The 24,515-nt window shown below is 50.2% G+C and overlaps 1 protein-coding gene across 29 annotated transcripts in view; it reads right to left on the bottom strand.

Moving 5' to 3' along the window:
* LRRFIP1 (LRR binding FLII interacting protein 1) overlaps nt 1-22,987 on the bottom strand; it is a 158,274-nt gene extending 135,287 nt beyond the window's left edge. For 22 of the 29 annotated variants that reach the window (XM_054477332.2, XM_054477336.2, XM_063648130.1 and 19 more), the window contains exon 1: nt 22,817-22,987. In XM_054477332.2, coding sequence (XP_054333307.1) covers nt 22,817-22,912 — 96 coding nt within the window. In that variant the 5' untranslated portion in view covers nt 22,913-22,987. The remainder of the gene's footprint in view (nt 1-22,816) is intronic. The other 7 variants (XM_063648157.1, XM_063648141.1, XM_063648173.1 and 4 more) reach the window with 2 other exon arrangements.
* Between the last annotated feature and the right edge of the window lie 1,528 nt (nt 22,988-24,515).

The raw sequence follows: 24,515 nt of genomic DNA, 5'->3' as shown, positions 1-24,515 counted from the left end.
AATCTCGCTTTGTTGCCCAGGCTGGAGTGCAATGGCACAATCTTGGCTCACTGCAACCTCCACCTCCTGGGCTCAAGCAATTCTCCCACCTCAGCCTCCCCAGTAGCTGGGATTACAGGTACCTACCACTATGCCTGGCTAATTTTTTGTGTTTTTAGTAGAGATGGGGTTTCACTATGTTGGCCAGATTGGTCTTGAACTCCTGACCTCAAGTGATCTGCCCGCCCTGGCCTCCCAAAGTGCTGGGATTACAGGTGTGAGCCACCGTGCCCGGCCTACAGTGTTCGTAGCTGGGCACAGCTGGGAGTGGGCAGGGAGGGGCTGTTCTGGGGCCAGGCTTTGACCCAGCCAGGTCACAGCAAAGGGGGCTCTGAGGCTGGGACCACGGGAGCTTCCAAACCATGGCCCAGCACCTCCTCCAGCTCCAGGGACCAGCCAAGACCCAGGGCAGCCTCCGTGCTGACCACAGATGGGAGGCAACGAAGGATGGTGACAAGGACGCCTCCTCTCACACCAGCCATGCCTGTTTCCAGAACTCCTTCAAGGCAGCGAGAACAATGGGACTGACACATGCATTGCAATATCACCCCAGAAAGGAAGCAGAAGGAAAACATCCTGAAAAGATGGGAGTCTTTCAGGAACTTGAGAAAGTGAGGTGGGGTAATCAACCATTTTTCCTTCCCCTGGGGAGCCTTGTCATCACTGCCTGCTTTGAGGGGGATCCTTGCCACACAGTCCCGTAGGCTCTGACCTCCTTCCTGGGTCTGGGCTGCTTGGGCTGGGCTGGGGGTGGGTGGGGATAGTTTCTGGGAAGATGATTTCTGTTACTCATCACAGGCAAGAGAGACAAAGAAAAGTTGAGTTTATATGACTCCCCCAAGTTCACAAAACAAATACCTGAACTGCGTGAACTGTGGTATCTTTTTTTTTCTTGTAGAGATGGGGGTCTCACTACATTGACCAGGCTGGTCTCAAACTCCTGGCCTCAAGAGATCCTCCCACCTTGGCCTCCCAAAGCGCTGGGATTACAAGCAGGAGCCAACGGCGCCTGGCCATGAGGCATCTTGTTATACCAGATTACAGTGAACACCCCGGACACTTGTAAAACACTTTTGATGTGTGCCGCGTAATTTCAGCAAAGAACAATCCCTAAAATAGGGAAAGAGCAGCATTAGGGTGTTAGGAGAGAATCAGCAGTTGTCGGGAAAACATGCTCTGAGTCGCAGCTATTTCTAGACTCCTGCGTCCTTAGAACACAGGTGCTGAGTTGGCTGCTAGGGGAAGGGCTAGGGCTCAGGGCTGCCTGGGTCCATAGCTGGCTGAGAAGCACTAAAGTCATTCAAATGGAATTGAATGTGGAAACACATGAGTGGAATGTCAGAATCCAAGTAAAGAAAGCAAAGCAAAACCAAGCAAAACGACCCGTGGACTCACACGCTGCCTCTATTTCAGGTTCGGAGGCCACTACTGTTGGAAGCTGTACTGCTTATTCAGAATATCAAAGAAACGAGTAAGTTCTTCCCCCAGATTCTGGAAAAATTCACATGCAGATGTGGTTCCCGCTTCAAGAATGGTTTGAAATGCTGTCTTGGCAGCAGCCCCCACCAATCATGGAAGTGCCATGAACACATCAAGATGGCAAAACCCGGCGTGCAGTGAGTGGCCGGCCACAGGGTGACAGGGCACGACCCTGCCTCTGCTCCCTCCACCTGCCTGCAGTGAGTGGCCGGCCACAGGGTGACAGGGCACGACCCTGCCTCTGCTCCCTCCACCTGCCTGCAGTGAGTGGCCGGCCACAGGGTGACAGGGCACGACCCTGCCTCTGCTCCCTCCACCTGCCTGCAGTGAGTGGCCAGCCATGGGGTGACAGGGCAGGACCCCGTCCCTATGCCCTCCACCCTGCATGCAGTAAGTGCCCGGCCACGGGGCGACAGGGCAAGACCCTGCTCCTGCTCCCTCCACCCTGCGTGCAGTGAGTGCCCGGCCACTGGGCAACAGGGCAGGACCCCGCTCCTGCTCCCTCAACCCTCTGTGGGGTTGGGGGGGGGCACCCATCTGAGGGAAGGGACACCCTCTCCTCTCCTAGCCCTGCACCAGTGGGTGGGCTCTTTTTCCCCTTTTCTCCTTTGCACAAAGGCCCTCACATTGGCTAGAGGAGCCCACCTGGCACCTTCCCACCATCTGTGCCCAGAAATGATGTGCCACTTCTGGGCAGAAGTGTTAAGAGCCAGTGAATGAGTCTGTGCTGACAGCAGAGGCCATGAGAGCCACGTCCCATTGGGCAGGGACTGAGACTACAGTGAGCAGAGGCCCTGCACACCGCCGATGGCCTCCAGTGTGCCCAAGAGAGAAGCCGTGGTCACTGTAGGCCTATGGGTCTTCAGAATGTTTGTAACAGCATCAGACTTGGCCTATCCTGCCCAGCACAAAGGGTTTCAGACGCTAACATTGGAGAAAGGAGAATTCAAAGTGAAAAATGTCAAATGAGGAAAAGGGAAGCAGAGGATGCTGTTAAGTGGGGAAGTTTACAACAAACCATCATGGTCAGGAGCCTTGATGAACTGAACATTACAGTAAATGTAGAAAGCAAAACTATTAGAAGGAAAAATCAACAGAACAATACGGCAAGCGACCCCTTTCTATGATACAGTCTCTTCAATTTTCATATGGGAATAATAGTATCTGCCTGTCTCAGTCTACTAAGGCTGCTGTAACAAACCACCACAAACTGGGTGGCTTAAACAACAGAAATGTATCTTCTCAGAGCTTTGGAGACTGGAACATTCCAGATCAAAGTGCCAGCAAGTTCCTGGCTTGCAGATGGCCACCTTCTCACTGTGTGTGCATGTGGAGGCAGAGTGAGCTCTCTGGTGTCTCTTCTTACAAGGGCAATAATTCTATTGGATCAGGACCCCACCCTTATGGCCTCATTTAACCTTAATTACTTTCTTAGAGACCCCGTCTCCAAATACAGCTACACTGGGGGTTAGGGCTTCAAAATACGAATGGGGGCTTGTGGGGGCAAATATTTACCCATTTAATGAGTTAAGGAAAGGGCTTCCATTATCCTCAGCAAACTAACGCAGAATGGGAAAACCAAACACCGCATGTTCTCACACACAGTGGGGCTTGTCAGAGGGTGGGGTGGGGTGGGAGAGCATCAGGAAGAATAGCTAATGGATGCTGGGCTTAATACCCAGGTGAAAGGATGATCTGTGCAGCAAACCCCCATGGCACACATTTACCTGTGCAACAAACCTGCACAGCCTGCATATGTACACCTGAACTTAAAATAAAAGTTAAAGAAAAAAGTATAATACATATATTATAAAAAAAAAACGAAAGGAGGAAAATAGCTAGTAAATTTCCATCTTCCCTAATGACAATAATTGTTCCTGTGAACTAATCAGAATATTGATGTTTATGTTTTAAATAAATACGTTACAAATTTTAAAAAAAGTAAAATGAAAAGGGCTTAGACACATGGTGCATATTAACTCCTTCACTGCCACTACCACGGGCTCTGTTGTTGTCTGTTGTTATCCAGAGTCCCCACGGCGAGGAACAGAGGTAAGGAAAAGAAAAAAGTTAACTGTCTCACAGGCGTGGAGAAGCAGGCCAGAGCTTAGGGACCAGTCCATTTGCAGTGCTCCCTAGAACCCAGTGGACAGGGCTTTGTAAAGATTTAGTGTTGATATTTTCTAGGGAAAGGTCACCCTTCTCTGCAATCCAGATGTTTCATCTTTCATAGTCTGCTCTGCATTTCTTTGATCTTTCTCACATTCCGTTGCTCACCCTTGTTTAAGATAATTTCTAAAGGGGAGTAACTGAGTACATCACGAAGAGTGACAATGAGTTGGGATGAAGAAAGTCGTTATTCTTTCCACCCATCATAAAACCTTCATTCAAGTATTTAGCCACCACACCTCCCAAAGGAAGACAAAGTTAACAGAATTATCTCCCAAGCATATCTTGTTTTCATCCATGTCAGGGTCCAGAGTACAGAGAGAGCTCCTGCAGGAGCAGCTGCCCCTGGCACCTCCTTTGTCGCTGCTGGCTTTGGCGGTGGCAAGCCGGAGGAGAGGGGAACGGTGAGGGGTAGGAAGGTGGCAGAGTCCATGTCCCCAGCAGTGAGCAGAACACTCAAAGGTGTTTGTGAGACCAGGGCTCAGCAGCACCTTGGCAGTGAGGAGGGAAGGAACACAGCCAGGAGCACAGGGCTGAGCCACGACAACTCCAGGGCTTCCCAGTCCCTGCTCTCAAGTTCACTGGTTGCACTGAATAACCTGCTTTTGATACTCACACTAAAAGAAGAATGACCTACCCATGGATGAATACTGCAGGGTGACACAGGATATCTGCATAGCCTCTGAGTATCTCTCTCCAAATTTACTAATGATGGTGATGGTTCTAACCTTAGGACCACTAATTCCTTTATCCTCCTCCTGCCAGGATGGGCAGCCTAAGTCCACTTCCCTGGATGTGGGCTGGACTTAGTGACTTGCTTCCAGAGCAGGGAGAGGGAGAAGCAGTAACTTTATAGAGGAGAAACATGCAGACACCACCTCAGTCTGGTGATCGAGGTCAGCATCCTCAGTAAGAAGCCACATTGGTGCCGTGTGTCCCTGTAGGATGTGAGGGAAAGGGCACTCCACCTCTGTGTGATTCTCCCCCCAAATCCAAGACTTCAGTCTAATTAGACAAATCCAAATTCTACAAGATACCTAACAGCTACTCTTCAAAAGCACCAGGTCGGGAAGACAAGTAAATACTGAGAAATCATCACGGATTTGAGGAGTCCAAGGTGAACTGATGACAAAATGCAATGTGGATCCCAGATGGATCCTAGAACAGGAAAGAGACATTAGTGGGAAAACTGGGAAAATCCTGTTGTCAGTTAAAAAAAAGTTGCTGAGAACAGGTTATGTATTCTCTATCATTCTAACTAAGCTTTCCGGTTTCAGAAAATGCATCTCCAACACTGACTCATTTTTATTTCCATCTGAATTCTCCAGCCTGCCACCTGCCTCTAACCCATGAACACCAGAGTAACTCTCCTCCAAAGGTTTTCAGTTACTCCTGGGGTGCCCAGGGCTCCTGAGAAGCATGGCGCTTAGGTGAGGTTAAGGTCAGGCAAAGGTGGCTATTTATTGCACCTGGCAGGGTGTATTAATACACCTAAATTCCTCTGGCCCAATCCCCCTGCCCCAACAGGAAAGCCACATGGAGCATGTTCTACAAACCTTGGTCCAAGTGACTTCAGCCCCTGGGCGTGTGCCATTAACCTAGCAGAGTTTTCCTGGACACAATGATTGCCTTTTTAGGGAGTGCAAGCTCATCGCGCCGGCACTGTGCAATGCAACCCGATCGTGCACACAACGCCCAATGAGGCCAAAGCCCCATCACCAGGACCATTCAGAAGATTTTTTCCAAGTGCATACATTGCAACAAAAGCCAATGGAGAAACACGAGGGAGGAAAAACCATAAAAACAAGGAACTGGAAAGAGGGAACAACTGTAAGAGTAAACAGGAAAAGGATTTGGTTTCTTGCTTTAATTTTCCCCTCTATATCTTATTACATGAAGGAGAGGTAAGGTCGCAAATCACCCTGGCCAGAGTGAAGGGGAATCAAAATGAACATTTCTGAGAATCCATACCTGGCCAAATTAAATCCTGCTTCCTTAAACCTTCACTTATATGTAAGTGATTTCTGACAAGCCTTTTCAAATCTTGTTCTAGTTTGAAAAGAATCAGAATTTCCAAATGTTATGTGAAGTCAAGCTAAGTCCATTCATTCATTCATTCATTCATTCACCTGTTCCTGTATTCATTCACTCACTCACTTTTCTGCCACTAAACGCTAGTGATCCAGGGTCTGCTGTGTGCCAAGTGCAGACCCACAGGGCTGGGGGCCCTGGCCAGGCTCTCCCCTGGGAGAAGGAAGGGAGGCCTAAGAGAGGGAGCCGATCCTCAACTAGCAGCTTCACCCAGCGGGAAGGTCACAGCAATGCTAACAGTTATGACCGAAGTCATTCACTCCTCAGCCATCTGAGCAGGAAAAAGCCACCCTCTGCTAATCAGGAACATCAGAGTAAATGGATTCTCCCATCTGTATAGCCAGATACACCAATGGCATCTGTCTACCGAAGGCAGAACTTCTGAAGGCGAGGGTGCACCAGAATCGTCCGGGAGGGTGTCAGAAGCCCAAATGGCTGGCTCCACCCCCAGAGGTTCTGAGTCAGTAGCACAGGTGGGGCTCAAGACCCAGCATTTCTAGCAAATTCTGGGTGGTATAGATCTCCTCCAATTGGAGAAGAAAGCAACAGCATTGCTAAAAGAGGCGTAGCGAGTACATGGCGGCCCTCTGGCCCATAAGCACACTGCTCCATGTTCAGAAGCAGCTACAAACTAGCCTGAAACATCTGAGTGTTGAACAATTTATTTTAAACTTTTCTGACAATAATATCACCACCATCTCACAGCTGCAAAGCCCTTTAGGCTTTATGTGCATCATCTCAAATGTTTTCTCACTGGGACTTCATGTGAACTCTGTGAGGTTAGCAAGCGGATTTATCCCACCTTATAGAGGAGGTGGTAAAATGGGGGCGGACTTGGCCCTGCAGCCCTTCCTCCCCTCTCCAGGTAGCCTGGAGCTGGTGGTGTATGAGTCCAGACCCTGCAACCCAGAGCCTAGAATCGAAAACCTAGAGTTCAGAACCTGAAACCTGGAGCCTAGAACCAGGAAGTAGGAACCCTTAGCCCAAAACCTGGGGCCTGGAAACTGAAACCCTTAGCCTTGGACCTGGAACCTGAAACCTGGAACCTGAAACCCTTAGCCTGGAACCTGGAACTGGAAGCCTGGAGCCTGGAACCAAAACCCTTAGCCTAGAACCTGAAACATGGAACCTAGAACCTGAAGCCTGGAGTCTGGAACCTAGAACTGGGAGGCCTTATCCTAGAGCCTGAAACCTGAAACTGGGAACCCTTAACCTAGAACCTGGAGCCTGGAACCTGGAACCTGAAACCCTTAGCCTAGAACCTGGAACCCAGAACCTGAAACCCTTAGCCTGGAACCTGGAGCCTGGAACCCGGAACCTGAAACCCTTAGTCTGGAACCCAGAACCTGAAACCCTTATCCTGGAACCTGGAACCTGAAACCCTTAGCCTAGAACCTGGAACCCAGAACCTGAAACCCTTAGCCTGGAACCTGGAGCCTGGAACCCGGAACCTGAAACCCTTAGCCTGGAACCTGGAGCCTGGAACCCGGAACCTGAAACCCTTAGCCTGGAACCCAGAACCTGAAACCCTTATCCTGGAACCTGGAACCTGAAACCCTTAGCCTGGAACCTGGAACCCGGAACCTGAAACCCTTAGCCTGGAACCTGGAGCCTGGAACCCAGAACCAAAACCCTCAGCCTAGAACCTGGGACTGCGAACCTGAGGCCTGGAGCCTGGAACCTGGCATGGAGCCTAGAACCTGGAGTGAAGCTGGGGGCAGAAGCCAGGCCTCGACCTCTGAGTCGGAAAGTCTTTGAGCACAGGTGGCAGACAGCAGCAACTGCACACACATGGTCCTTGGCCAGCATGATTCCCTGAAGCCCCATCCTAAGCCTCGTGTCTGCATTGCCTCATAGACTCCTCACAGCCACCCAGTATCGCCTCCCCTTGCCAGGTGGAAACACTGAGATGCTTGTTGCTTGTCTGAGGAGGTCGCCTGGCCACAGCACCCAATGCTGACCCTCTACACCGCACTCTCCCTGGGTACCCCAAAGATTCTCTCATGGGTGTGCGAAGTGTCTCCAGTCATGGGAGTTAGGAGGAAAACTTCACACCAAGAGAAACCCGAACTCTGCAAGGGCCCGAGAAAGGAAGCACACAGCCATCTAAGACAACGCCCAGGAAGTCCTCCCAGGGGTCAGGAATATCCTTATCTGAAATAACTCAAAAAATTTAAAAGCAAGACACAAAATTGTACAATATATTGTGCATGTTATATGTTATTTTAACCTGGTATACTTTAACATATTTTAAAAAACCATATTTAAAAAAACAAGCTATTGGTAATACAGAGTGCAACCTGTCGATCTGCAAGGCAGTCCTCCCACCACACGTATATTCAGTATAATTTATTAACTATCGTGTTCTATATAGGGAAAAATTGGAAAAGATATTTAGGAAAGAAAAATAGATTGAAATTTTAACACCAATCACAAAAACAGAAATCCAAGGAGAAAAGATTGACTAAGCCTTAAACCAAAAGGAACACAATTTTTTTTTTTTTTTTTGAGACAGAGTCTCACTTTGTTGCCCAGGCTGGAGTGCAATGGCACAATCTCAGCTCACTGCAACCTCCACCTCCTGGGTTCAAGCCATTCTCCTGCCTCAGCCTCCTGAGGCACCCGCCAACATGCCTGGCTAATTTTTGTATTTTTAGTAAAGATGAGGTTTCACCATGTTGGCCAGGCTAGTCTTGAACTCCTGACCTCAGGTGATCCGGTTGCCTCGGCCTCCCAAATTGCTGGGATTACAGGTGTGAGCCACTGCAGCTGGACTTTTTTTTTTTTTTTTTTTTTTTTAAATAAAGACGGGCTCTTGTTATGTTGCCCAGGCTGTTCCCAAACTCCTAGGTTCAAGCGATCCTCTGGCCTCAGCCTCCCAAAGTGCTGGGAGGAACACCATTTTTTAAAAGAATATTATTGATGAAACCAAACGGAATATTAAAGCTGAATTTTCAATTAGTGAGACGGACAGTGTATGTGTGTGTTTTCCTTTGCAAATTGTACATAAAAACAGAAGCAAGAGGTAGAAACCACAGAGGTGAATATGCTGGAACATTCACATGGTTAATGGTCCCTTCCTGTCCCATCCCAGCAGGCTGAGATGCTTAATGGTCCCTTCCCGTCCCATCCCAGCAGGCTGAGATGCACGCCTTTTGGCCAAGGGAAAAGAGAGCCCAGGGGTTGGAAGGGGGAGTCTTTGGATAGAGACTGCAGGTTCTTGGGATTCTCTCGCTGGGAACAGGAGTGGAGGGGCGGGGGCCACACAGTACTTTCTGGAGATCAGTTGAGAGGTGGTGAGGAGAGTATCACGCAGAGAGCTGCGGAGACCCAGGGCTGATGCAGCAGGGATTCCAAACAAGACAATGATCTGGTCATCTATTTTCAGAAGTTCAGCAATGTGCTTTTACAGGAGATATGGGGACAGTTTTAATCCTGTGGAAATGTGGCAGTCACTGATCTTTCTGTTGTCCAACATCCAGTCCACCTTCTCATCTGGGGGGTGGTCCTGGGGGGTGAAGGATGACGGGGTCTCCAGCCCCACCCCCACAGGTGAGACTAAAGTTGGGTGTCTTCCCTGTCCCTTCTCCTGCAGCCACACCTGGATTTTGAGTAATCTGAAGATGCAGACAAGAGGTGTGCGCTGAATGTGCTGGCACCTAGATCTTGGACTTCCTGCCTCCAGAACAGGGAGAGATCAACTTCCATGCTAAAGCCCCCAGTCTGTGGTATCTTGTTATAGACGGTCCCCAGCCCCGCTGTCAGCTCAAGCACACTTCCAAAGCCAGCAAAGTGTAATCACATTGGCAGCTCATGTCTCCATTCCCTGAGTCTGCAGCTGACTTCTAAAATGGCCCCATCTCAGCTTCCAGGGTATGTGGCCCCCTCTGTACTAATTTCCAGGAGGTTTAAATGGAGGAAACGCCAAGAATGTAATCTGGTCAGCTAGGGCTTTTTACCCTCCTTGCAGGAGGGCAAACAGTCGTAGTCACTGTTAGACTCAGAGTTCTCTAGCTGAGGGGAGTGGTTCAGAGCTCAAGGTACAAACCCAGCAGTGTGGCAGGGGAAACCTGACACACAGATCCTCAGTTGGGTATCCTGTTCCCCATGGGCCATTTGACAATGTCTGGAAGCATGTTTGGTGGTCACAGCTAGGAATAGCGAGAAGCTACTGGCGCCTACTGGGCAGAAGCCAGGGATGCTGTTCAAAATCCTATAATGCATAGGACAGCGCCCCCCAGGACAGAGAATTACCCAGCCCTAAATGTCAGTAGTGCCCAGATTGAGAAACCTTAACACAAGACAAAAGAAAGAAAAAACTTCAGATGCTGAAATGAAGAGTTGGAAGACCATGTGGCCATCACCTCATCTCAACTCATGTGGCAATTCCTCTGGAGCTGGCTCTAGGCATTGGTTAAAAATAGGCGGGTAATTTAGTAGCTTCTAAGAGGTCAGATAAGCCCAAAGATAAACAGTGCAGAACAAGGCTGGGGTGAAGTGGCCCATTATTTCTGGGAAGCCAACCAAAGACCTGGGCACCAAGGCTAGGTTGTTTGATGGTGAAGCGGCTTGAAAAATCTGATGGCATCTTACTGTTGATTCTTGAATTCAAGACCAAGAAGTAGAAGTGACACTGACTGTCTCAATGCCAAGAATGGTAACATGCTTCAAACTTATAAGAAGTCCCCAGGGATGCTGACACTAAAGACACATATATTTACAGCGACAGCCATTCGCGCTTTTCTTCTGAGTTCATTTAATCAGTACCAAGGGCCGTCTGTGTCCCTCTTAGGCATGGGAGACCGTCTTTCCTATATTTTTCTCACATGCTCCACCCAACCCCCATCTCAGCCCTGGGGCACATCCCAGCCAGTCAAGAAGCATGACTGCCTCCTTCGAGAGCTAACCACAGCCACCTGAAGGTAGCAAACGACCGCCACCATTTAGTTGCCACCTACCAGGTGCCAGGCAGCACGCCCTGCAGCCTGTGGGCTCTAGCTCATCACCATGACTGCCCCACACGACAGCATTCCTCTTTCTCAGACAAAAAAGGAAGACTGGGCTGCACTCACTTGCCTACGGTCACACAACTCAAAAAGGCTGACCCACAGGTCCCTGAGACCACAGCCCCACAAAGGTTCCAACCTGAAATAGGTCAGTCCATCGATCAGTCCAGTTCACCTGCACTGGTCGTGAGTGGTACGCAGCCCCATGTGTAAGTAGTCAATAAATATCCCACATTGCAGAACATACCTCTATTGCAATGTATTTCCACAAGGGAATTACACTGGCCAACACGGCAGCCCCATGACTTCTGTGGCTATTTACATTTAAATGCACTGCAGTGAAGTTAATTTGACTTGCAGATCCTCAACTGCACTAACTGCATTTCAAGTGCTCAGTAATTACATAGGGCTAGTGGCTACCACAGTGCACTGCACAGATACACAGCACAGAGTCCTATAGACAGCACAGATTTGGGTGATTTAAAAATATGCTGGGGGTAATTTAAAGCAATATCTTAGGGCAGAGGTCCCCTACCCCTGGGGCACAGACTGGTACCAGTCCGTGGCCTGGTAGGAACTGGGACGCATAGCAGGAGGTGAGCGGCAGGCGGATGAGTGAGCGAAGCTTGATCTGTATTTACAGCCACTCCCTATCACTTGCATTCCCATCTGAGCTCCACCTCTTGTCAGATGAGCGGCAGCATTAGATTCTCTTAAGAGCACAAAACATATTGTGAACTGTGCATGTGAGGGATCTAGGTTGTGCGCTCCTTATGAGAATCTAATGCCTGATGATCTGTCACTGTCTCCCGTCACCCCCAGATGGGACTGTGTAGTTGCAGGAAAATAAGCTCTGGGCTCCCACTGATTCTACATTATGGTGAATTGTATAATTATTTCGTTGTATATTACAGTGTAATAATAATAGAAACAAAGTGCACAATAAATGTAATGTGCTTGAATCATCTCAAAACCATCTCCACACCCTGGTCTGTGGAAAAGTTGTCTTCCACAAAACTGGTCCCTAGTGCCAAAAAGGTTGGGGGCTGCTGTCTTAGGGAATACAGGGTAGAGCCATGCTAGCTGTTTGGTCAGCATGGAAGCCCCACCTCCATGAGTGTCAACCTGGAAAACCCCACATCTTCCCAGATGCCTAAGGAATGTCATCAAAGAAAGTAAAAAATAAAAATGAAAGAAATCAAGGACAATGAGGGCAAAATTGATAAACCTACATGATGGAGGTTAAAAATACATGAACAACTTTAGATCTCCTGATTTCTTTATGTTTAAATATGATCATGACCACTATGTGATTTTTCATTCACTCCCCAAGCCAAGAGTGGATGGAGAGTTTGTAATATAATATGCCAGTGGAGGCTCTGAACAGATCTGGCTCTCAGAGACTTGCTGATCCAAGAGTTTACCTGCTGCCAAGGCCATATCACATTCTGCCTACCTAAACTCTCCAGGTATTTTATTTGTTTTATGGAAAGTATATCTCAGATCTTAGAGAACTTTCCAAGCAAATAAATGAATTATTCCTTTGCTTTTTTTCTTTCTCTTTTTCTCTTTTTGAGATGGAGTCTCACTCTGTTGCCCAGGATGGAGTGCAGTGGTACGATCTTGGCTCACTGCAACCTCTGCCTCCTGGGTTCAAGCAATTCTCCTGCTTCAGCCTCCCGAGTAGCTGAGACTACAGGTGCAAGCCACCACACCTGGCTAATTTTTGTATTTTTAGTAGAGATGGGGTTTCACCATATTGGTTAGGCTGGTCTCGAACTTCTGACCTCAGGTGATCCACCTGCCTCGGCCTCCCAAAGTGCTGGGATTACAGGCATGAGCCACCATATGCAGCCCAATTCTTGATGCCTGAAGTTATGAAAATCTCATTTTTTTTTGTTTTACTATCTTTATTTGCTCAGCTAATTTGACATTTTATTTCGCTCTCAGTAAAAGAATACCATAATGATGGGTTCCTTTGTTTGAGCTGTGTAGACACTAGAGGTTAGCTGTTCTTCCCTGGTGTATGTCTCAGATTAATTTTCAACTTTCTTTTCCAGCCTTACTAGTCCCTTAATCAAAAACAAAACTCCATCTGTAGGCACCAAATTAGAGAAGTCTGACTGGTTAACATTAAGCAATGTTTCCTCCCAACACTGACATGGTGGTCAAGGGCACTGGCCTCAAAGGCAAGAGACTGGGTTCAAATCAGAGCTGCGTGCCCCTGCCTGAGGAACCACTGTCTGGTACCAACACTTCAGCCGCCCTGTGTGGCTTCCTGTTCACACTTTGTGACATCTTCCTTTCTGGCCTTTGCTCAAATTGTAGTCACCATGTTTAGTGCCTCCCTCTAAAATATGAAAGGGCAGCTGAGGATCACCACACATCTGGGAAAGGCTCCAAGATGACAGAGGCCAAAACACACAAAGGAGAAAAAGAAACAGGAAGAAACAGACCAGGATGCAGGGAACAAAAAAATTTTCAGGAAAACCCCCAAATTAAGTGAATTTGCTTAATATCCTTAGAGTAGTAAGAAAAAGTACTGCATTAGTGAGTCAAGAAAGGATGCTATAAAGAAGAGTTAGAGAACAATAAAAAACTTAGCAATCAATATAAAACAGGTAAACTTAGTAGAAGGAGTGGAAGGTAAAGTTGAAGAATCTTCCATGAGGTATTACCAAAAGACAAAAAAAAAAAAAAAAGAAAAGAAAGGAAAATGAAAAATAACTTCTTTTTCTGTTCTGTCTTACAGAAGTCACTGTAAGACAGAACAGAAAAAAATGATGGGGCTAGGAAAAAATTCAAGAAAATTTCCCAGAATTTTAGGATACAAGTTTCCAGATTGAATGAACCCATTGAATGCTCAATAAGTGGGGGAAAATCCAGAATTCTGAGAATAAAAAGAAGATCCTAAAAGTTTCCAAACTTTTTCTTTAAATTTTTTTTTTTTTTTTTTTGAGATAGAGTCTTGCTCTGTCAACCCAGGCTGGAATGCAGGGGTGTGATCTCAGCTCACTGCAACCTCTGTCCCCTGGGCTCAAGTGATCCTCCCACCTCAGCCTCCCAACTAGCTGGGACCATAGGCACAAGCCATCATGCTTGGCTAATTTTTGTATTTTTAGTACAGAAGGGATTTCACCATGTTGCCCAGACTGGTCTCAAACTCCTGAGCTCAAGTGATCCACTCACTGCCCTCCCAAATTGTTGGAATTACAGGTATGAGCCACCGCACCCAGTCACTTTTTCTTTCTTTTTTTGTGGAGATGGGGGTCTCACTATGTTGCCCAGGCTGGTCTTGAACTCCTGGGCTTAAGCAATGCTCCTGCCTCAGATTCCCAAATAGCTGACACTACAGGCATGCACCACCATGCCCAGCTAAATTAAAAAAAAATATTTTTAAAGGAAGGGTCCTACTTTGTTGCCCAAGCTGGACTTGAACTCTTGGTCCCAAGCTATTCTTTCACCTTAGCCTCCTGAGTTGCTGGAATTACAGGTGTGAGCCATATGCCTGGCTCCTAATTTTACTTTTTTGATATGTATTAGTTTATTTTATTGACTAGGTAATACAGTCACATGGTTCAAATATCAAGAGCATGAAGAGTGGCACTTGACAACCTGCTTCCACCTCCATCCCCACACTCCTTTCATTGTGTTCTGCCAGTGATTTTTATGCAAATGCAGGAAAATTGCAGCCTTTCTCACACAAGGAACAGCATACTATCTTTATTTTCTGTATATTACTTTTTCCAATTAACAATACTTACTGGAAATTATGTCAAAGAAGACACAGAGTTCATCATTCTTTGGAAAATTATTTTTAACCTAGAACTCTATACACAACCAAAGTATCAATCAAGCATGAATGTAGAATAAAGACATTTTCAGACATGTGAATACTTAGAAAAGGCATTCTTGCTCCGAAAACTACTGAAGGATGTGTTCCAGCAAAATAAGATAGCAATCCAAGAAGGAAGAGAATATGGAATCCAGAAAATAGGGATCTAACAACAACAATAAAAAGGGGGTAAAAGAAATTCTCAGAATGGTGGCAGAGGGAATGGCAGGTGCAGGAAACCCTGAGGAGAACATCCAGAACAGACTGGATCTAGAGGACAAAGGTCTCTAGTGGGTAGATTTCCATGGGAGAATAAAATGGAATTGATAGATTATCTGATTTGTTTAATCATATAGAACATAGCATTTTGATGGGTTCTGTTGAAAACTTTGTGGAGATACGTAGGTATATAGATAGATAAGCTAGATATGTAGGCAGATGAGCAATGAAAAAGAAAATAAATCATTAACTCTAGAAGCAGAAAGTTGTATAAGGAAAGAAAGATTATAGTACACTGCTTGGCTCTGCAATTGACATTATTTACATAGCTGGCAACATCATCATCATCACCAGCATTTACTGAGCATTTACTATGTGACAGTCATTGTTCAGAGGTCTTTTTGTGAAAGATCTCATTTACCCTCATAACTGCCCTGGGTGAAGTATACTCCTAAAACTTTCCCATCTTACCTATGGGGGAACTGAGGCACAAAGTTGATAAGCAACTTGCCCTAAGTCATGGTATAAGGGACAGAATCAGGATTTGAACCCAGGAAATCTGATTCTAGCACCCATATTCTTAAGCAGTCTGTCCTGCCAGTGAATATTCATTTAGCCCCACACTACAATGAACTATAGTGTGATGCAGAGAAGGAAAGTAGGGAGCTAGCCTGAACTGGGCCCATGCACACCAAGTCCCATCCTTCAATGCAGGAGCCAGCTGACAGCATCTACAATTGATAAACTAATGTGTAATACATATGTATGTTATTTATAAACAAGGAGATCATTACCAGATCATTGAGGGTCTTGTAGCTTGTTTAAGGACTTGGCTTTTACGGAGTGATACGAGACACCCTTGGAAAGTTTTTATCAGAGAAGTGGCATGATCTGACATATTTTAAAAGGACTGCCCAGCCTGCTGTGTGGGGAACGGCCTGAGAATATGGGTAAAAACATATATTACTCTGATGAAATAAAAATCAATTTTTTAAAGATGAAAGGATTGAAAAAGAAGATGAGAGACACAGTAAGGCAGAGACAGATATGGGACTCTCTGTCCTGAAATGTCACCCCTGGTGGTTCAGAGGTCAGTGGGGGACATGTGCCAGGGATAGGAAGAAGGTGGCTTGCCTGCAGGACATGGCCTGAATGGGGTCTTGGAGGGAGCCGAGGGGCTGATCCAGGAGGCAGCCTGGGCCATGAATTGGCAGCCCCTAATTAATAGGTGGCCTCAGCCATGTCCCATGCTGTCTCTGAGTCTGTTTTCTCTCTGTCAAACAGAGAGACTCTGAACTCTTTTCACAGGATTTAAACAAACTATGGGAGTAAAGCTTCCAGAGTACCTGGCACACCCTGGGTCTTAGAAGCAACCTCTGTTCGCCCCTCTCTCCTTTCCCGTCTCACACTCACTGGGGACGGGCAGGGCTCAGAGGGGATGGCCAGGGCTAGAAGCCAAGTCCTGGATTTCCCTCATCCACACCGCCTCTCATGTTCTTGACACACACATCCCAACCCTGAGTACCAGGCCAACGAGTGGCTCAAGAGTCACCCAGAAAAGGAAGAAGGGAGACAGCTGGCCTTCTGACAAAAATAGCTGTGGGGGGCGGCCCAGGGCCGTTGGGGACCAGCAGGCCTGTCCACAGCTGAGTTTTCTGTGGACTCAGAAACCCAGAAGCATCTTTTGGGAATAGCACAAACAGCCCAAGGTCACAGGCACAGTGTTTGCGCCCTCCAACAACTCAGACTGTCGGGAAAAATCCATCTGGAACACCGGTCTCATCACATTCCTAAAACCTTGCAGACGATCTGCCAAGATGGGTGTTTGGCTTAGGAGAATCAGCTGCAGAACAGCCCTCAGTGACTCCACTGCGGCTGGGTTACAACTGGAGGCAGGATGTTGTTCATGCTGGGCAGTCCTGTGTCCTGCCAGGCACTGAACGCCCCTCACCTCTCCCAACTCCTGTGGAACAAAGGGGCAGGGCCTGGCCCCAATGGCAAACCAGTGTCCAGCAGCGTCCAGTTGGTGTGCAATCTGCTGGCCAGCCTCAGAAAAGCAAATTCATAGAGAAAAAGTCATGAAAAATCAAGTGAAATAGGCCTAGGGACAAGTCTGACATCTTGGTTGTGTGCAGGTGAATGCTGGCCCCAGGGTCACCTCACCAGAGGGCAAGGGACTGCATTGGGGACCCAGATTTGCGTCTTGGCAGCCGGGCTCAGTCCTGGACTCTCCACCACAGAGGGGCCAGGTCAGGTTAGTGCTGGAGAGAGGTAGAGCGAAGTTTCCACACTGAACCCCATTTCTGGGCTGTTCTGGAAAAGAGCACGTTCACCCCATCCCCAGCTTGGTTCTCCAACAGCCTTGAGGAGAAGAGAGACAGGCTCCCTCCACACAGGCTGATATAGGAGGACTATTTGGGAAGGACAGGGAGAAAAGATGAATGAAAGGGGGATTTAGGATGAAAAGACCCGATATTTAAGAACTACCCGAAACGAGGGGCATGGCTTTATGTTGGGTTCCAGAAGCAGAGCCCACGGCAGGACTGGATGTGAGCCCTGTCCCAGCAGGGGCATGAGGGGGGCAGGCCGGTCAGGGAAGGGCTGGGCAGGGAGGTGGTCTCGGCAGGAGCTGGCCTCAGCCTGGCCCGCAGAGAGCTCCGGAGCAGGGAACGTACCACAGAATTGACTGCACCTTGAAACAAGGCTGGGGACATTTTGTGACCTCACAAAATGGTTACTTGACGGCTGCAGGCTGCCTTGGGGGCAATGCAACCCCTTCTCCGCAACTGGACTCCTTGGGGGCAATGCAACCCCTTCTCCACAACTGGACTCCTTGGGGGCAGTGCGACCCCTTCTCCACAACTGGACTCCTTGGGGGCAATGCAACCCCTTCTCCACAACTGGACTCCTTGGGGGCAATGCGACCCCTTCTCCACAACTGGACTCCTTGGGGGCAATGCGACCCCTTCTCCACAACTGGACTCCTTGGGGGCAGTGCGACCCCTTCTCCACAACTGGACTCCTTGGGGGCAGTGCGACCCCTTCTCCGCAACTGGACTCCTTGGGGGCAATGCGACCCCTTCTCCACAACTGGACTCCTTGGGGGCAGTGCGACCCCTTCTCCGCAACTGGACTCCTTGGGGGCAATGCGACCCCTTCTCCACAACTGGACTCCTTGGGGGCAGTGCGACCCCTTCTCCGCAACTGGACTCCTTGGGGGCAGTGCGACCCCTTCTCCGCAACTGGACTCCTTGGGGGCAGTGCAACCCCTTCTCCACAACTGGACTCCTTGGGGGCAATGCAACCCCTTCTCCACAACTGGACTCCTTGGGGGCAATGCGACCCCTTCTCCGCAACTGGACTCCTTGGGGGCAGTGCGACCCCTTCTCCACAACTGGACTCCTTGGGGGCAATGCGACCCCTTCTCCACAACTGGACTCCTTGGGGGCAGTGCGACCCCTTCTCCACAACTGGACTCCTTGGGGGCAATGCAACCCCTTCTCCACAACTGGACTCCTTGGGGGCAGTGCGACCCCTTCTCCACAACTGGACTCCTTGGGGGCAGTGCGACCCCTTCTCCGCAACTGGACTCCTTGGGGGCAGTGCGACCCCTTCTCCGCAACTGGACTCCTGTATGGCCGTGGCTCAAGTGAAAGGCGGTGGCTGTGAGGCCTGAACAGCCAGCACCCGCAGGCCCACGAGTCAACTTGGGGCCGGTGAAGCAGCCGGGTGGGGCAGCAGTGCCCCTGCCATGGATCAGGGCCCGAGGCCGCAGGCCACAGAGGGGCCAGCTTGGAGAGGAGGCTGCAGAAACAGTTATGGGGGAGAGGGGCCCCGTCCTGCTGGATGAGGAAGGGGTACCTATGGCACCACGAGGGGATAATAAGCTCACCGCACTGTCGCAAGGCCCCACGGTGAGTTCCTAATGCAGCCTGTGCAAATGACTTTCCTGTTGGGAAAAACATTCTTCATTTGAGAGCAATACTTTGAATTGCATGGTGAGACCAGTATCGCTTCACTCAGCTGCAGAGTGCTGAATGAGAAGTTTGGGATGCTACCAAAATGCACCGCAGAATGTGAAATGCGGTAGGAGAGGAAAATCTATCTGCGTTGGAAACACCCCTCCCCAGAAGTGGGAGGCACAGCTCATGCCTTTGGCGCTAATGAGCTTCTCCAAGTGTGTACTAAACCTTTTTCCTGATAACATCCCGCCTGAATTCCACTGCAACAAGAGAGTGAGAAATAATCGACTTGCGATAATATAGCGTTTGCAAATAACTCCCTTTATTATACGCTTGCCTAGAGTTTAAACCATAACATGGAAGCAGGACACCAGCTGCAGAAGCAGAAATGCACCCTCCAAAGCCTGCCCCCACCATGAGTCCTGCTTCTACCCAGAAGAGTGCAAAGCCCTGCGCAGCACTTCCCCTCGCTCTTCCCCTCGCTCCAGCGGAACTGGAACCCACGTCCCTGCCAGGTGACTCAGGCTTCCCAATGACCTTGGCCCAGAATTTTCCACTTACTCTCTAGAAGGCATGTTCTTGGGTGCCAGACCCAAGGGCTAGCCCACTCCCTCCCACTTCCTTGAAGCCTCCCCAGTTTCCATTCAGGCCCCCACACCTTCCCAAGTGTTTCAGGGAGGCCGGCTCTCCCCAGCCCCGGGACGAGCCTGACAGGTCACAGGGTAGACCTACCCCCCTTTGCCACAGGCACTGAGCCCCTTGTCACAGAGCTTGGTGCAGGAGTGGCCAGGCAGACTCATGGAGGTTTACCATGGAGATACTGCTAGCTCTCTGGAGAGAGCCACCAGAAGAGACGGTGTGTGGGCTCCACAGGGCAGCCCGGGAAAGCCAAGGCCAGCTGGCCTCTACGAAGCAAGTCAGCCTGAGGATGAGGCCACCCACAGAGGATGGCCCAGCCCAACCAGCTGCGCAGGTGCTGTGGGAAAAAGAGGCCCGAGCCACTGGTGAGGCTGGCGGGGAATCCTGCCCTGCCTCTGGGCTTGCTGTGCTCCAGCCAATATACTTCCCCTTGTCAATGCCAGTCCAGTCAGGGTTTCTGTCCCAGCAGCCAAAGCATCTTGACAGGTAGGTACAGCCTTCAAGAACTCAAAATGCCACTTCCTCCAGGAAGCCACTTCTGAGACCACTGGCTGCTGTGATTCTCTCTCATGTCCAAACCTTCAGAACACTGTCTACGCCCTTTTTATATCAGATCCCTTCCTGTCTTCTCTTAGTATTATTGATCTACAGGTGTCAACCCCTCTCTGACCCAACTCCTGGAGGGCAGGCAGGTCCTTGTCGGGTTCCTCCCTGACTCTCCAGTCTCCCCAGGACAGGAATTTGGATACCATGGCTTGTATCTGTGGAGTCAATGAGTGAATAAGAAAGTACTGAACCTAACACAATTTTGTTGATTTCTATAAGAACCCCGATGAATTCAAGGAATAGATATTTGCCATTTGAATAGTGATTTTCATTTTCAGAGTTGAGAAATAGAATTTAATTTGTACTAAAACATAAGATGTCACACCTGCTCCCTCCAACCCTATCAATCTGTGCTACTCAGCACTAGTAACAGCTGCATCTACAGCTGGGTTTTACGGGGAGGGGTGTGTAAGGAGCTCTCATATTTACCCACCGCCTAGTTACATACTTTACATTGCTACCCACTTTCTTTAATCCTGACAGCCAGGGGAGATTTCTTCTTCTCCATTTTAGAGATGAGAAAACAGAGGCCCAGAGGAGATTGAGTAACTCACCTTCCTAGGATGGCACAGCTAGCTAAGAACTATGTCTTTTCAAAGCCCAGCTCTGACTCACAAGTCTATCTCTGTAACTCCAACAGCATCTCCCTGGGTGGGAGGCAGGACCTCAGGGCTCTCAACCCAAGGAGTGTTCCCTTGCCTTTGTTTTCAATCTATTTTATAAAAACCAGCAGATAGGCTGGGCGCAGTGGCTCACGCCTGTAATCCCAGCACTTTGAGAGGCCAAGGCGGGAAGATCACTTGAGGCCAGGAGTTTGAGACCAGCCTGGCCAACATGGTGAAACCCCATCTGTACTAAAAATACAAAAATTAGCCGGGTGTGGTGGTGCTTGCCTGTAATCCCAGCTACTGGTGAGGCTGAGGCAGGAGGATCTCTTGAGCCTGGGAGGTGGAGGTTGCAGTGAGCCAAGATCATACCACTGTACTCCAGCCTGGGCGACAGAGTGAGACCATGTTAAAAAAAAAAAAAAAAAAAAAAAGAAACACCAGTGGATAAAAGGCAAACTCTGGAAACTTTCATTCTTCTCATTCTTCTGTCCCATAACCACTGACATCAAGACAAGGCTTGCGATTCACTGCCCACCTCTGGCCCTTGCAGGGAACACTTGTTAGACGCTGTGGTCAAATGCATACATAAGTGACTGTCTTCACAGGAGGGAGTTATACTCAAGCTACTATATTTAGCAAATGTCTATATTTAGCCAAAGGTCCTTTAAATGTCTTGTACTTGTTTTGTTTATTAATTAATGTAACAGACATAGACAAACACCTAGTAGGTGCCTGGCTCTGTGCTGAGCTCTTGGGATACAAAAGTAAGATATTTCCTGTCTGGGTGTCACCTTCTACAGGTGAACAAATAATGATAAGGTATCCTGACTGTCATGCCAGGTGTGGGCATGCCATGGAGGGCCGTGGAGCCAGGGAGACTTAGGCCTGGTGCGATGTGAGAGGGCTGAGAGTCTGGAAGGTCTCCTGGAGGTCACAGTGGGCTTCCAGGAATGAATAAGGGTTTGCCTGGAAAGCCCTTTTCTGTATCATACAGAGAAAAACAGAAGTCTTTCTTCACTCAGTAGTCAACAAATACTGAGTGACTGCCACATGTCCGTAAGAGCAAAATCAGGTATTTACAGCTACAAACACCTAAGGATTGGTTACAGGGTAGATCCCCCATAATATCTGACGGATGCAGCTAGACACCACAGTCCAAATGGCTTGGAGGTGTTTCCTGTGGGAAGAATCACATGTGTAAAAGCTCGCCATCATACCCAACACGGAAAAGAACCTGTGAGGCGGGTTACAAGGCAGAGACTTTCTTTGCATTCATACACCCACCTGGCACACAGTTCAAATGGTACAAAGGGAACACTGTCAAAAATTAAGCTTCCTTTGTGCCCCTGGGGCCGCAACCTATTGGCTCCCCTTTTCCCAAGCTGCTGCTCTCTGTCCCTGTACGGCTTTCTGGATGTCATGTACATTCTTTAGCCTTAAGGTAGAATCCTTGCGGAAGGAAAAAAAAAGGCATTTGTACAAATACCCACTCTAGTGCGCCTTCAATTTGTCACAGGTAAAGTTCATCACCAGACATGATCTTAGTTACAATAAACTCTGCCCAGGAAACTTTAATGAAGACGTTTCAGTGTGCCTGGACCCGTTTCCAGGCTCAGTCCTGAAAGAAAATTCACAGTGATCCCCAAGTTCATCTCTGAGCTGCACCTTGAGCGACATCGATGGATGGATGACAAACGGTCACCTGAGCGACTCGGCCATTTCAGCAGGGCCATGTGGCCTCCGCGACCGTCCACTGCCTCCAGGTCGGGCCTAAGCCCCCGCCTCCTCCCATGCCGCACAACAAAGCGGGGCGCTCGCCCCCTCCCGGCCAGCCCGGGCCACCTCGCGCGCTGGCGGCGCCCGGCTCCTCTCCCGAGGGCGCAGCGGCCGACGGTGGCCGGGGTGGGGGAGGGCGCGCAGCGTCGCGGGCTGGGCCCGGGGCTGGAGGACGGGTGCCGGGTCCGCAGGCCGCCGAGATCCGGGCCGGGGCGCAGCGCCTGGGGATCAGCGCCCTGGCGCGCGCCTGCCCGGCCCACCCGCCTGGAGCCGGACGCGCAGTGGCACAGACGCGCAGCTGGACAGACGGACGCCGGAGAGACCCTGACAGCCGTCCGGCCCCCGCGCCCGCCCCGCGCCCCCAGGCTGCCCGCCCGGCTCGCTCACCTCCCGCGCGATCTGGTTGAGCGCGTCGTCTTCCGCCGTGAGCCGCTCCCGGTTGGGGAGCCGCTTGCGCCCCGATCCCTGGGTGCCCATGTCCATCGACCGCGTCGCCCGCAGCTGCCGCGGGGCCCGTTGCTCCAGCCGCTCGCGCCGCCCCGGCCCGGCCCCTGCCCCGGCCCCTCCCTCCGCCGCGGCGTCATGGCGTCAGCGGGCGCTGGGCCGGGGACGCGGGGACGCGGGGGGACGGGGGCCGCGAGGACCCGGGGGAAGCCAGAGCCGGAGGTCCGCAGCGCGGGCCAGGGACTGCAGGGGCCGGGGACGGCGGGGCGGGGCGGGGCGGGGGACGGGGGCGGGGGGCGGAGACGCCAGGTGTCAGGGACGATGGGGGTCGGATACCACGGGGACGCTGGGGATGCCCAGGGCCGGGCACGCGGGACCTGAGGGACCGGGAGCCCCGGAGGGTGGACTCTGCGGGGACTGTTTGGCGGGCTGGTAATCGCGGAGCGACGCGCAGCAGGGCGGTGGGCACCGGTTGAGTGGGGACCTGCCCGGAAAGCTGGGGGGCAGGAAGGCTTTCAGGGGCCTGGGTTGCCTTGAGGGGTTTGCACGGAGGAGTGGGCACAGGATTTGGTCCAGCCTGGCGCTCCCCATTCGGCGGTGAGTCGGGGTGGAAGTCCCTCGCCGGGGTGAGAGCTAGGCTCTGGGGTCAGGCCGAGATGTGCTTGGATCCGCCCGCCACCGCTGCTCCTGTGACCTTGGCCAGCCTCCTGGGCGCCGGCTTCACGGCGGCATGGTGTGGATGTGTGCGTTTCTGTCTTTACACGCGTGTTCTCCATGCTGGCATCCATCCTTTTCCCCGCTGTCTGCCCCCTGAGATCAAGGACTTGTCACTTCTCTCATGGGTCCCCAGCCTCCAGGATCGGGGCAGGTGCATCGCAGCTCTCTCCTAGTTGTTGAAAAAGTAATGAACTTACCTGCGCTCCCTGAAGCTCACAGTTTTCGCTCTAGAGGTGGATTTAAAAGTAAATCAAATCGGAGGATTAGGTAGGGGTTAAAAGCCCCTGCCTAGGGCACCGCAGGAGCACCGGGTGGGAAAGTTACTGGTGTGTTTGGGGTATGGGGAGAACTTCAGTGTGGCTAGACCTGGGGAAGGATGGGAGGGAGGGTAGTGATGGAAGAGGAGAGGAGGCTGTACTGAAGTCACCTGTGATTTTTTCCCCCAGTGATAAGGACAGTTAACATTTCGGTGTATTTCCAACCAAGTGGTGTGACCAGATTGCTTTGGGTTCTTAAGGAGGTGGCCTGGAAGCTGTACGAAGGTGGGAAGAGGAAGGGGGCCCCTCCACCCACAGTGGCAGGGAAAGCTGTTGGAGGTTTCATTGCAGGGAAAAGACAGCGAGTCTAGTGACATGGGAGGGAGGGCAGATCCAGGTGACATTGCTCTGAGTGCCTGAGCTGATGCAGGGGGGTTGGCAGGGCTGACTGTGGCCTCGTTCATGACTGAACTCCGGGAGCAGATACTGCACCTGCACATTGTAGGCACTAAGGAAATAGGTGTTGACTGAATCTTCCAGGCCATATTTACATTACTTCAGAGGCCATACTCCTTAAGTGACATAGTCCTCCTTGGGGGAAACCTTGAGCCGTGGCCTCTCGTGCTGCCTTGGTCTTGCTGGTGGCTGCTCACCATTTCCCAGCCCCT

Source organism: Pongo pygmaeus, chromosome 11 (genome assembly GCF_028885625.2).
Source record: "Pongo pygmaeus isolate AG05252 chromosome 11, NHGRI_mPonPyg2-v2.0_pri, whole genome shotgun sequence".
Taxonomy (NCBI): domain Eukaryota; kingdom Metazoa; phylum Chordata; class Mammalia; order Primates; family Hominidae; genus Pongo; species Pongo pygmaeus.
This window is presented reverse-complemented; position numbering and strand designations above follow the sequence as displayed.